Source organism: Rhipicephalus microplus, chromosome 2 (assembly GCF_043290135.1).
Source record: "Rhipicephalus microplus isolate Deutch F79 chromosome 2, USDA_Rmic, whole genome shotgun sequence".
NCBI lineage: Eukaryota > Metazoa > Arthropoda > Arachnida > Ixodida > Ixodidae > Rhipicephalus > Rhipicephalus microplus.
Window position 1 is genome coordinate 64,834,265 of NC_134701.1, and position 13,506 is coordinate 64,847,770.

The 13,506-nt window shown below is 43.1% G+C and overlaps 1 protein-coding gene across 3 annotated transcripts in view; it reads left to right on the top strand.

Annotated features, from left to right (window-relative positions):
- LOC119170863 (uncharacterized) overlaps window positions 1-13,506 on the top strand; it is a 103,532-nt gene that overhangs the window by 78,469 nt on the left and 11,557 nt on the right. Inside the window, exons 4-6 of one of the 3 annotated variants that reach the window (XR_012893684.1) lie at window positions 1,841-3,745; window positions 7,271-7,407; window positions 7,839-8,298. Coding sequence is in view for 1 of the 3 variants with exons in the window: in XM_037422143.2 (XP_037278040.1) it covers window positions 1,841-3,709 (1,869 nt within the window). In the remaining 2 variants the exon portion in view is untranslated. Of the gene's footprint in view, window positions 1-1,840; window positions 6,970-7,270; window positions 7,408-7,838; window positions 8,299-13,506 lie in introns of those variants that run through there. The other 2 variants (XR_012893685.1, XM_037422143.2) reach the window with 2 other exon arrangements.

A 13,506-nucleotide genomic window follows, 5' to 3' on the forward strand; every position in this document is an offset into this window, starting at 1 on the left:
ACTGTGTATTTTCAAAAGTAGGTGAAACACACCACTTCTGGTAATGTTCAGAGGTGCTAGAGCTATGCTGGAAGAAGGTTCAAGGTGTGGTAGGTGACCATCACCCGCTATAAAAACGGAAGGAAAGTGTTCATTCAGTACATCTGCTCTGTTTTCGTCTTCCCGTGCTGGCTCAGCACTAAGGTTGACTTTTGGCAAAAGGTAATTCCGGCATTTCTGCAGAAATGACTTCAGGAAGTTACCGGGGGTGATACGGAAGTAATTGTTTTTAGCTGCTTTTACCTTTGCTTTCATGGTTTTTATGGCTAGTGTGAGCCTATTTTTGCAAATTCGCTGAGAATTGTTTTCAAGTGTTTTCTTAGCCGGTTCACCTTTCTTTTTTCGTTGATGGTTTCACATGTAATCTAAGGATTACGTCCATTTTCTTCTTTGTACGAACAGGGACATATGTATGAATGCAGTGGAGTACAATTGATTTGAATTTTCGCCAGATAATCTCTATGTTATGGTCGGGAGCGTCGGTGAGCTGTTTGAGGGAACTCAGTTCGTAAAGAAGATAGTCGAGTATGCTGTTATAGTCTGCCTTGCTAAAATCAGAGTAAGTGGTTATTTCTTTTTGCGGTAAACTCCGATGGTGTGCATTATATTAATGGTTGTAATTTATACTTGACCTATTTAGACATATTTACTAGACTGGAGATAAAAAGAGGGGGAAATCAGAACATTAGTAAACAAAATGTTTTGTGGAAAAGCTACAATTAAAAAAAGGCAGATCCCAGGGACCATGGGAATTAATGTCATGCACGACATAGGGAGAGACAGTGACTGTGGCAGAATTTTTTTTTGCTGAACAGAACATTATGAAATTATACTTAACATTATGTACAAATGTTATAGGCCCAGACATGTATGGTAATGTTGCATATGTTTTATGTAAGCAGTTGTTTATATTTACGTAACGATGCCAAGAGCAGCATAGATATTACCATCACCAGAAGTGGTCGGATAAAATATAGCGCTTGTGCTTGGGAGGATGGTAACGCTGGACAATGCTGCATAAATAAATTTAGTGGTGGTGCTTAATTACAATAGACGCTAACCTGACATGATGCCTGTGTTATTGGAGTATATATGTAATGTTTATGAAATAGAAGTGCAGCACTGCAACAACAATTTTGTTTCACCAACATTACCTATGCATAGGGTCTTTTTTCAGCGGAGTTTTAAGACCTGCTGTGGCTCTGTGGCAAAATACTGGATTGCTCTGCAGAATACTTGGGTTTGATTTCTGCTGGGACCATAACGTATTTATTCTTTGCACTCATTAAATCAACACTGCCGATGTCAGTCTTTCTTAACACCCTTAATTTAAATTAGCAATGTTTATTTTTTTGCGTTCCTCAGTAAATGTGTACTGTGGGGCATACCTGCATATTGTGGCCCTTGGTATACAGGTATGTGCCACACGTGTCTGGAGAAATGGGTTTGACATCGTATGTGGCGGTATTTTTACATTACTCATATTATGAGCAGATAGTCATAAATCGTCAAACCCTCTTTCTTACCCTCCCATACCAACATTAGTCTACTGCAATTAAGGATAGAATCACAAGAGCTACCAGACATAGGTGGCTAGATAGATAGATGCATAGATTGAAATGCTTAAAGCGTCTGCAGTACACACAAAAAAGTGCCTTGAATTTAAAACATGGGAGGGCATTTGGTACGAAAGGTTTTTTTAGTGTTAGAAGTTCGGATCACCAGAGGCACTGAAAGCGCAAGATCTGTCGAGTAATTTCCTTTAAGGTTTATTAACTGTTGTTTCTTCTGACTTTCGCAGGTTATTGAGGGGCTACAATCTATTTTACCCTGCTACCAAAAGCTGTTCTGTGATGCCTTGAGGAACAGCACATCACTGACTGTGCTATGGCTAAACAAGTTCAAGCTGACAGGGCCTGTGGTGCGAAGCATCATTGCTGCGATAAGGGGTGCCAAGCAACTAAAGGAGCTCTCGTGGGCCTGGTGTATGTTTAGCTCTGGCCACGTTCGTGCCGCTGAGGATGCTCTTTCAAAGTACATTGTCAAGACTGACTCACTTCACACCCTCAATGTGGCACATGCACCACTGTTTCGCAACTCACTCACTCTCATCGAGTCACTGAGGAAGAACACAAGCATCGTCAAGCTCCTGGTTGGCTGCTCAGTCTTAAATCGGGGTCAAGCTTCTGAATTTCGGAAATTTCTCGCTGCCAACAGGACACTAAAACATTTGGTCATCTACAATGATTACGTCAAGGGTGTGCTCCATGTGGGGGAAGTATTTGAGGCGCTCATGGAGAACACGACTCTGGAGGTACTCACGCTTGTGGACTTTGAACTGGACCCTATTGTTGCACTGCAGTTTGCCAGGGTGTTGAGCATTAACACCACCCTTCACGTGGCTGGCTTCCCTGGCTGCACATGGGACTACCAGCCCTTGCCAGAGGCAAACGACGCTTACAGAAAGCGTGTTATGTATGTCCTGGAAGGCGAGCATGAGAAGGACTGGCGGGTTTTGCCTCTAGTCAAGGCACTGAGGAACACCAAGTCACTGCGGAAGCTTGTTCTCACTGGATGCTTCACCAATAGCGAGATTCGACAGCTGCTGGAAGCAGCTGCTGCATGCTCATCCCTGCAAGAGCTGACCTTTCACTCAATCAAGATGCTGTCTGTAAAGACATTTTACGAACTGGTGCAGGAGACAGGTGTTAGCAGTAAGGTCCGAGTGGGAACGTGTCATTTACAGCCGGCAGCGTTTGTGTCTGGCCTGCAATCTGGCTGTGACCTCCTGAAAATTGGTCATCACAAGTTCTTCCACCTGAACACGTCGTCCTTTCGTGAAATTGGAACTGCCCTACTGCTGCATGACCATGTCACTTCACTCGAGCTACGGCTCGACACCTGGGACGATGACTTTCTTGAGGAAGACGCATCCACGATTGCCAGCTATCTGTCGAAGACCACTGCTCTGAAGGAGATCTACATGAAATTCAGCAACTTCAGCCAGGATGCGCACCTAATCATTAACGGACTTTCCAAGAACAAGACAATAGAAAAACTTGGAATTGAGGACTGGCTTGTGCGTAGCAAGGACGTAAAAAAATTGTGCACTTGGTTGGTAGACAGCAATAGAGTGTACCATCTTGTTTACCTCTGTGCTCAATATGAAGCACTCAAAGTGCTCCTTGAAGAATTGGCTGATCTGCTCGAAAATAGCTACACCCTTACATATATCCGTGTAGTGGAGTATCCCTCAAACTTTCAGAACTGGCAGGTCGTGAAGCAGTTCCAGCGACGAAACCTTTCGCTCGTTCAGTGTGCTGCCCACTTCGTGTTGGGCTTAACATTAAAGCGGGCAGCAGCTGCGTATGAATTTGTGTCGTGGCACCCTCAGCTTTCATACAAAGTTCAACAGCTGGCATCGCTGAGCCCTGCAGAAGTGAGCCAGAAAATGCTAGAGTGCAATCGTCTTGTGCAGATGCAGTTCTGGAAGCTTGCAGGCATCATCAAAGACGAGCTTGTCTGTAATGAAAGAACTGACGGTCGGAAGCAAATTGACAGTCTGGTGCTCGATGCCTGGTTGCAAGTTCGAAAGTTCTTATTTATCAGTGATGTCTTGGATGAGACAGGAGAGAAGAGGAGGCCTTCCCGCAAACGTAAAAGGAGATAATGCTGGCACCGTGGCTGGGAGAACATGTTGTGATGGGTGATGTTTTATTTGAACTGACTTTGGTGGTGTCCGTTACTGCATAAAGCTCACCCACACAATGTTGTGGCTGTATAGAATTTGCAGTTAAACCTGGCTATAACGAACCTTCATGCAATGAATTCCTTGATATGACAAAGTTTTTCTATTTCTCGTCGTTACTCCATAGAAGCACATGTATTTGCGATCTCTATGTAACAAAGTAACAGCGGAAGACAACCTTGATATAACGAATTTCTGCGGTGAAGGCGAGAATAAAGTTGACGCTCGTATACATTCTGGCAAACCGCCTACAATAAATGGGAAGACAGCGCTATCAAGTAGTTCGTGCTATCAAAGTGCTACAGAAATGCTGTGCACATGCCTGTGTCGCCGCCCCCGAAAGACTTGTCGCCCCGTTTGCAACGATCGCTGAAAGCATCGAAGTCAGTGCAGATATGCTGTGAAAAATAGATGATGATGGTATAAATAGTTCATGTGCGCACTATATAACAAAAATCGCAACTTGGTAAGCCTTTCTTGCAGCTCAAAGAGCCACTGTCGGAGCACTTGGGTGCCTATGTCGCACACATCTCTTGATCGGCCACACAATATAAGTTTAGCTTGCACTCACTCTGTCATATCTTAGGCTACTCGTAGTGAATGCCACCATTACTGATTATGACAGCAATTTGATATAAAAAGCATGGATACCTGTAGCAGCGCCTCGATATACTTGCAAACGAATATTGTGGTAGCAAGCAATTCCGTTCACTTAAGGAGCAAGAGGCCACGCTATTATTAGAAGAGGACGATGCTGATGACAGAGTATTCCCTCTAAATCTGCTGCATGCCCTTCATACAAGGAGCCCTCCTCCAGCTGGCGTTTTTTTTTCCCTCACTTCAGCGCAATGCATGCCATACATGCCTGTGGAGCGGAGAAGTGTTGACAACATACACACTGTCATATCTCAAGACACGCACAAGCAAAGGGATAGTGAGTAGTGAATTTCGAAAGCGAATTCAAAACAAATGTAATAGTAGTACAACAAAATTGAAGGCTTAAACGAATTTAATACTCTTCTTATAGTTTTCAAATAGTAAGGAAACCTTTTTAAAAATAATCCTAGAACTTCACAACGTTTTATTTGAAATAAGTATTCACGAACTGTCACCAAATATTACTACAATTAAGAAAATTGTGATAAGCTTGTATACAGTAGCGATTAGAGTCTTCAAAATATTTTTCAACCGCATGTCGAAATACCACAGACACTACAGTACTCAAGTTGAAACTCTGTTGCCAACTTTTAAATAAAATTGCAGCATAAATTCAAAATAATTTTGAAGCGAACATCATGCATGCAGCTAAAAATTTATTAGAACAGGCAAAATCATCACAACATATACCCTGACGCAGAGAGCATGTAAAAATCAAGTGTTGAAAGCTGTATCTGTAAGAATAATTTATGTTAACAAAAGACTTGCATCTGTTTTTATTTTTGAAGCTGAATGTAGCCTTAGTCCCTAACTTCAACGATCAAGACAGGAAATGACTGATGTCATGCATCTCCACCATAGTAAAAACAGAGCAAAAGTGCAGTTTGCAGCAAAAATGCTGTATCTGGTAACGGTTATACAGTTAAACCTTGATATAAGGAAATTCATAAATTCCAAAAAAATTTGTTATAGAGAGGATTTTGTTACATGCACATTCACTAGAAAAATTCGGAAAATAAATGAACAAATATAACAAAAGGTGGACTGAAGGCAGAGCTAAACCAAAACATTTATCTAGTGGTAAAGAACTGCGTCTTATTGCTATAGCAATTGTATGGACACTCTCGGTGAGTTTTCGGCATCGCTGCCATGTTCCCTAACAAGTCTAAATCGATAACAAGCCCCCGCGCACTGTAAGATTTATGAGCAGGTAAAAGGGCGCGAGCTCTGCTGAAGCAGAGATCAAATGAGCCAGCCTATTTTTATCACCTGGATAACATCCCCGGAGTGTTAGAACTGTCCTCAAATGCTCCAACAGAGAGGAAACCACCCGTCTTGAACGAGCATAAAAAAACGCGAAGGTGGGAGGATCGCCTGAGTAGCAACAGCGAACTTGGATGTTAAGGGCAATCGTGATCGATTCTTCGGTGGTGACGACATGGCAGTTCACAATAAAAATTAAAAAAAAGTGCTAAAGGAAAAAAAAAAAAGCAAATGTGAATGCGTTGGGGGTCACACCATGTGCGCGCAGTGAAACCATGCACGTGCGCACGGCATCGAAAACGAAGAGCGAATGACATGGACACAGACACGGATACCACGGAAAACTATTCTTTCGGGTGGTACTGCCAATGAAAAAGCACTTTTTGTTTGTTTGTTTGGAGGGGGGATGAGGAAACACATCTGCGTAGGCTCCCGCAACGGCGAGAACAGCGGCAACGCTGGCTCGTCTGCTTTCCTTGCGCCCACTCGTGCGCATTAACAAGCGCTCGCTCTCGCCTAGTGCACCATGCCGTTGCCGCCGCTTCGTGCTTCGTCGACCGCTAGGCACCCCCGGAAGATGCATGCTCGTACCAAAATGCCTAAACCTGGGTGAAATTTCCTAGATTGTCTGTGGGGAAAATTCATTATATTAAGGTTGCTCCCTCTGTTACTTTTGGCTGTCAAGGTTGTCTCCCACTGTTACGTAGAGGTTGCAAATACAATCGCTTCTATGGAGCAATGGCGTGGAATAGAAAAAATTCGTTATGTAAAGGAAGTCGTTATGTGGAGGTTCGTTATAAGCAGGTTTAACTGTAGCATCAGTAGTGTTGCAAATACTTGGGCTTCACTTATAGTAGTAATTCAGGGATTAAAAGAAGAAAATAAACCTTTAGCTGATTCCATCTTTTGCTGCTTCAGGGTTGTCCCATAGGGGCCGATTATTTAAAAAATATTCGGTATTTGATATACGTACCGTTCAATTCGACTAGCGAATGCTATTTGATTCGTTATTCAAATATTTGCACATTCTATGAATGTTGTCGCCACCAATAACCCACCATCTTTTTGTGTAAATGTGATAGGGCATGTGTAATCACGAGGGCTCTTTTTTTTTTTTCTGTGCTGTATCTCGCCCCTTATTGAACACGCCCTTGCACATGCCTCAAGGTGTACAAACGGAAAGAAGAAAATGTACCTGGCTACAAGTGATGCCAATTTGTGACATGAAATGGGAATACAAACAGAAGCGTATTCGGTGAAAATTGCTTTGAATCTTGTCATCCTTTTGCAAAAGGGGTCAGTTTTTAGCACATATTTTTTACTCTTAGCTTTCATTAGTAAACTAAGCATAAGCCTGTTCATGAGCACTTACTTGTTTATTATTGCAATATTTGTACAATAATTAATATTAACACAAGGTCAGATAGCACAATCAACTCGGCTTTGATAGAAATGAAATAATGACGTATTCGGTTAGGTGTTTTCAAGCGCTTTGGAGAGCTCTGAAAAGTGGCTGTGTTTTCGGTTGGTAGAAGTTGAGTGACCTTCGGTTGGTTCTTTCAGAACCTCACACAGAGCCTTTGACACAGAGCGCTCCCAACCGCTCTGACTTCGAAGTGAGAGCGAGGCACGATCTGACCAGGAGGACGGATCACGTGACGCAAGCCGGCCACTCACGTGGCTGCCGGCAGGCAAACCAGGTGAGGAATGTGAGCGTGCATTTCGGAAGGGGGCATCGCCTCACTAGCTCGCTGGATTCTGTGCCTACCTGTTGTGCCCCCGTGATCTCCAATGACAGCGCAGCTCTGGCCAACCGGCTTGCCCTTCGCCATCTCCTGACGTTGTGAAGCTCTCGCTGAGTGGTGCCCCGTACTCTGACTCCTTTGACCGAGTCTATTTTTCTCTATCTTCTCTTTACTTCTGTATGTGGGTGTCCTCATCTCTATCCCTTCTGTGCTGTGCTGCTTTGCATGCCTTTTTGTAGTTTTTCTTATTTTGTCTGCCTCGCTGCGCTTTCTCCTGCACACTGAATTTCTGAGTGTCGTACATGTTCACAGCAAGGGGTGCGGTGCCTCAGGGACCGCACCCGCCGAAGTACGGCCAAATGAACGTCTGAATCTTCTGGCTGTAGATACCCGTATTGGAGACGCTTCCGAATGTCTACCGAAAATCTCAAGCATTGCCGGAGTACTTGTACAAGCCTACGAGCCCCGACCGAGCAACTGCGGAGTGGGCGTCATCAAGAGAGTCCCAGTAGACCTTGATCAAGCAGGCATTCTCGCTGCACTTCTTCAAAGAGCTCCAGTCAGATCTGTAAGGTGACTGGGAGCGTCAGAAAACGTCTGCATTGTGTTTGTCACGGAAAGCGCTTCTGAACATGTAATCTTGGGCTATACACAATACCAAGTGTACAAGTACATTAAGGCTCTGAGACAGTACACCAAGTGTCAGTGTTTTGGCCATGTTGCTGGTTCCTGCAGGTTACAGTAAAACCCCGTTAATTCGGACTTCATTCGGAAAGAATGTTCGAACTAAACAAGGATACGAATTATCTTGAGTACGAACAAAACACTTGAAAAATGTCTCCTACACCATCAGACTTTCATTTTTTTTTAAAAGTGTGTGATCGCAGTTTGCTTCACGGACGCAATGTGTGACGAAGTCACAATTTTGCGAAGTTTCTGCACGTGGCTTAGTCCGCGCACATTGTTCGAGGAAAGCATGCATATGTCTTCCAAAACGACTGACGCATGCGCAGCCTCCATCATTGTGTGGCGTGAACGTTCGTCAGCATCACTTACGTCCTCATCAGCCGATTTCCCTTCGCCGTCTAAGACTTTGGCAACGATATCGCTGTCAGTCACTGTGCCGGCAACGGCAACATTGCTGTCAATTGCGAAGTAATCGCCAGGGGGTACATCAACTGGCATGATGCTCACATAGCGGTTGTCTTGCTCTTCGCCGGTTTCCTTATCGGCCACCACACCCGGATCTGCAGCGTCGTGCACGAAGCCACTATGCCTAAAGCAGTTTGCGACTAATGCAGGCGGTGTGTTGTATGTCAGCATGTGGATTGAACTTAGCAGGCTCACTTCGTACTGCTTGTCTGACTCCATGCAGAGCAACATCCGCTCGAGTACCTGTCGTCGATAGTGGCTTTTCACGAACTGTATGATTCCCTGGTCCATCGGCTCCAAAGAAGCCGTTGTGTTCGGAGGCAGGAATAGCAGTTCAATGTTATCGAGCCTGGACACCTTCGTGTAGGCACTACAGTTGTCTAGCACGAACAGCACCTTCCGAGCCTTGGCCGCAAAGCGGTGGTCGAGCTGACGCAGCCAGGCTTGAAAGAGTTCGGCAGTCATTCAAGCCTTTCTGTTGAACCGGTAGTCGACAGGCAGCTGCTTAATATTCTTAAAACATCTTGGCTTCGCAGCCTTCCCGATTACCAGCAGCCGCAGCCGCTCTATGCCGGTCATGTTAGAAGCCAGAAGAACTATCATGTGTTCTGCACTTCGTTTTTCACCAATGATCGGGTCCCTGGTAAACGCAATTGTCTTGTCAGGCAGAGCCTTACAGAACAGCGCTGTTTCATCAGCGTTAAAACTGTTGCATGGCTCTTACATAGAAAAGCACGCGGATAGTCCAGACCGCCAGTCCTGCACAACACTCGTCAACCACACCTTTTTCACCAAACACATTGCGGAACACCAGCCCGTGTGGCTTCCTGAAGCGGTCGAGCCAGCCTTCCGACGCACTGAAGGAGTCAATGTTGGTGGTCATCGCGAACTTCTCTGCTTGTGCGCAGATAAGGGGGACGCTCAAGTGCGTAATGGCAATCCAGCGCAGCAGCGCTTCTTCTAGCTTGGGATGCGCTGTCTTTTGAAGCCTCTTCCTTTGGTCGCCAAATATGTCCCCCGTCATACGATTGCATAATCTGCTCTTCGTCCTTCATGAAAGTGCTCTGCGTGCTTTTCTTCACATTGAACTTTTCCAGCACTTCTTTTTGAAGTGCTCCCGCTTGCAACGCCTTTAATATTTTCACCTTTGCAGCCAAACCCTTTGCTTTGTACTTCGCCCTCTTCGCTGCTGGAGTTGGGGTGGCTCGGGCTGCAGGAAACGGAGCAGAGCTATCCCAGCGTCACCTGTGCGGTGGTCATGCACGAGTGCACGAAGTAGACAACACACACACACGCACACACATACACACGGTGATAAAAATGAAATAAAAACTGGCAAACTTTTGAAAAAACAGGAAACAGTAAGACTAGATGTCAATGATCACGTACAGATAAATATTTTAAAGCACACTAGAGGTGAGCAATCCAATTCAACTGTTTCGCAAACGGGTTCGACGCACAAAAAAAAAAAAAAAGGAAAGGCAAATTCGTGGGTTGCCCGTTGCTGATGACAGTAGCGATGCACTTCCTTTCATTTTGGTTATTTAAGCCACCATGTGTGTTTTTTTTTTGTGCCTCCGAGATGTACTACCCATGGGCGAAGTTTGAATCTCAGAGGCCGCAATCTGATACCAAAGTTGTTTAGATGCGCCGTGGATTTCCCCGACAGAATCTGTTGCTGCTTCCCGGTCGTGACTCACTAGCAGTCGGGCATTCGAGTTAACCGAAGCGCTGCAGAATTTGTCCGAATTAACGAGAGTTTTCAGTCATAAAACAATGTACATTTTGGACGGGACCAGACGCCGTGGCCAAATTAATCAAAATTCTGAATTAACCGAAATTCCGAATGAACGGGGGTCGAATTAACAAGATTTTACTGTAGAGGCACGGTGTTCAGGCTGCGATAGCAACCACGATCGATCTGCATGTGGAAATGAGGAACCACAGTGTCCTAACTGCAAGAAAAAACATGAATCAACGTCCACTCACTGCCCCATTCTGCGCAAAGAGAAGCGCATCTGCAAATATAAGGTGGAAAACAACGTTGGGTACTGAATGGCGAAGGACGTGCTACGCCATCAACAGAAACCTCGAAGTGGTGGCCAAGTAATAATGCCCACAGCAGACAAAAGAACATCAGCAAATCCGGCAAGGGTCGACGACACAACTTAGTTTCTGTCTCTACCGCAGGTCCATCAGATCTTTCTCCTTCAATCAATCAATCAGTTTATTATCATGTCATAAAAGGATGTTACAGGGAGTAAAATATACAGAAGAGGGTCCCAAAGTATAAGACTGCAACGTGACCCTTGGTGATCATTACAAATAATAAAAGCACAAGCAGCTATTAGAATTGTAGAAGCAAAAATATATAAAGCAGAATGAAAACAAAAAGGCATGGAATCAAAAACAAATAATACAGCATAAAACAACACAAACAAGATGATAGATCAACTATTTAACAGGTACTCTTTTAATGAGTTTTTAAATGAAAATAAAGAAACTTTGCATTATAGCGAAGTTGGCAAATTATTCCATATGGTGATGGTACAGAAGAGAGAAGTTGATTTGCCATAGTTAGTACGAACCTTAAGAAGTAAAAAGTTATTATTAGCCGCGAACCTGGTTGTGTTATTATTAACTAACATCTTAGGATCAATGAAATTAGCAGAAAGTTGATTTCTTATTTGTTTATGCAAAAACATAATTAGATTAAACCTGAATAGATAGTTAACAGTTAAGATTTTATTGCATTGAAGAAGGGGAGCGGCGCTACTGTCGCGAGAACAGTTAAAAATAGCGCGAATAGCTCGATTTTGTAGATGTTGTACTGATGAAAGATGACACTGGTAAGTATTCCCCCATGATGCGATGCCATAAGTGATATGAGAATAAATGAATGCGAAGTAAAGTGAAAGGAGTGCTTTATGAGAAAAATATGAGCGAGCTTTGAGTAATGCGTGAATGCCGAATGCTGCCGTTTTTCTAATGTGAGCAATATTGAGAGCGAAGTTAAGGTTAGCGTCGAGGTGAACGCCAAAAAAAGATACACTGTCGCTGATATTAATCAAATGAGAGTCAACTGTGAGCTGTGGTGAGGAAGTTAACTTGCGTTGAGCTGATCTAAAAACCATAAACTTAGATTTATTTGGATTAATGATTAAGAAATTTTCCTGGCACCATTTTGACACACTACAAAGTACAGCATTTAATTTATTAGTGACATTGTCAATACATCTATCAGCAATGGAAATGGTAGTATCATCAGCATATAAAATGCAGTGAGCCATGTGTATAATGTCAGGAAGGTCATTAATGAAAAGTAAAAAAAGTAACGGACCCGGTAATGACCCTTGAGGAACCCCTTGATTTATTGTTTTAGTAGAAGAAAATGAGCCCGATATGTAAACAGTATGCTTTCGGTTAAGGAGGTAACTGTTTAAAAATTTGAGGGATGGACCTGTAATACCGTATGATTCGAGTTTCTTGAATAAAATGAGATGATTGATGGTATCGAATGCCTTTGTGAAGTCTAAGAAAACTGACCCTACTACAAATCCTGCGTCTATAGAGTGTTTGATGAAGTCTGATAGGGAAAGAATAGCAAGGTTAGTAGAACTTCCAGCGTGAAAGCCAAATTGACAGGGCTTCAGTATATTAAATTGATTAAGGTACTTGTTTAGCCGAGTTATTAACAGTTTTTCGATGACTTTGCTCAGGGAAGAAAGAATACAGATGGGGCGATAGTTAGAAATAGATTGCTTGTCACCCTTTTTAATGATCGGAAGGACTTTAGCTATTTTTAGAGAAGTAGGGAAACTGCCATGCTTGAACGCAAGGTTTATAATTATAGAAAGTGGTTCAGAAATAATGTCTACTGCAAGTTTTAAGTGTCGTGCTGAGATTTTATCTATACCAGGGCCGGTTTCTTTGAGACTTTTGATTGCTGTAGAAACATCATCACGGCTCACGGGGAAAAGAAAAAAAGAATGATTACAACGCTGCAGATTACAGCAAGAACTGCTATGTTTTTCACTAAAAATTTCGAAAAAATAATTACTAAAAGCATCAGCAACACTTTCAGGGTTATTATGTGTAACGCCTTTATATATGACTGTCTGCAAAGGTGAACTAGGTATTGATCGATTTAAAAAATCGTTTAAGAGTTGCCATTGTCTTTTAGAGTTGTTTTTTTCACTAGATATTTGGTCATCATAATATTTTTTCTTGGCATTTTTCAAGAGACACGAAAGAACATTCGAGTATTTTTTATAGCGTGAAGCTAAAGCAGTGTTAAATGGTTGTTTCTTGACTTTTCTGTACAGGTTATCTTTTTTACGCATACATTTTAGCAGTCGCTCAGATAACCATGGGTTCTTAAGATATTTGTACCTCTTTTTACATTTGACTGTTTTAGTACATTCTTCTACGGCTTTAAGGAAAAGGGAAGAAAACTTGTTGAATGCCTGGTCTACATTGCATAAGGACGTAACACTGGACCAATCAGTTTTAATAATGGCATTGAAAAACAATTCCTGGTCCAGTACGGAAGTAACACGCGTGGGTGGATCAAATGGCTTCATGATGTTGAAAGCAAGAAATATGGGATAATGATCAGCGATGCTCACATCAATTACTCCTGCAGAGGGAGAGGGCGAGAAATTACAGATGGCATGATCAAGCAATGAAGCAGCACCATAAATAGGACATCTAGTAGTGACGCTGCTTGATTTTCTCTCTCCTGTTCTTGTTAACGACCCAGCCACCCAGTCTGAAGAACATAAGAGAAAAGGCAACCATATTTGAATGGAATGCCTGTAGTCTCTGCTGTCGTCTTTCTGACTTCAGACAATTTGTATACAAACACCGCTTTCCGGTGATTGTTATCTCAGAGTCCCGAGT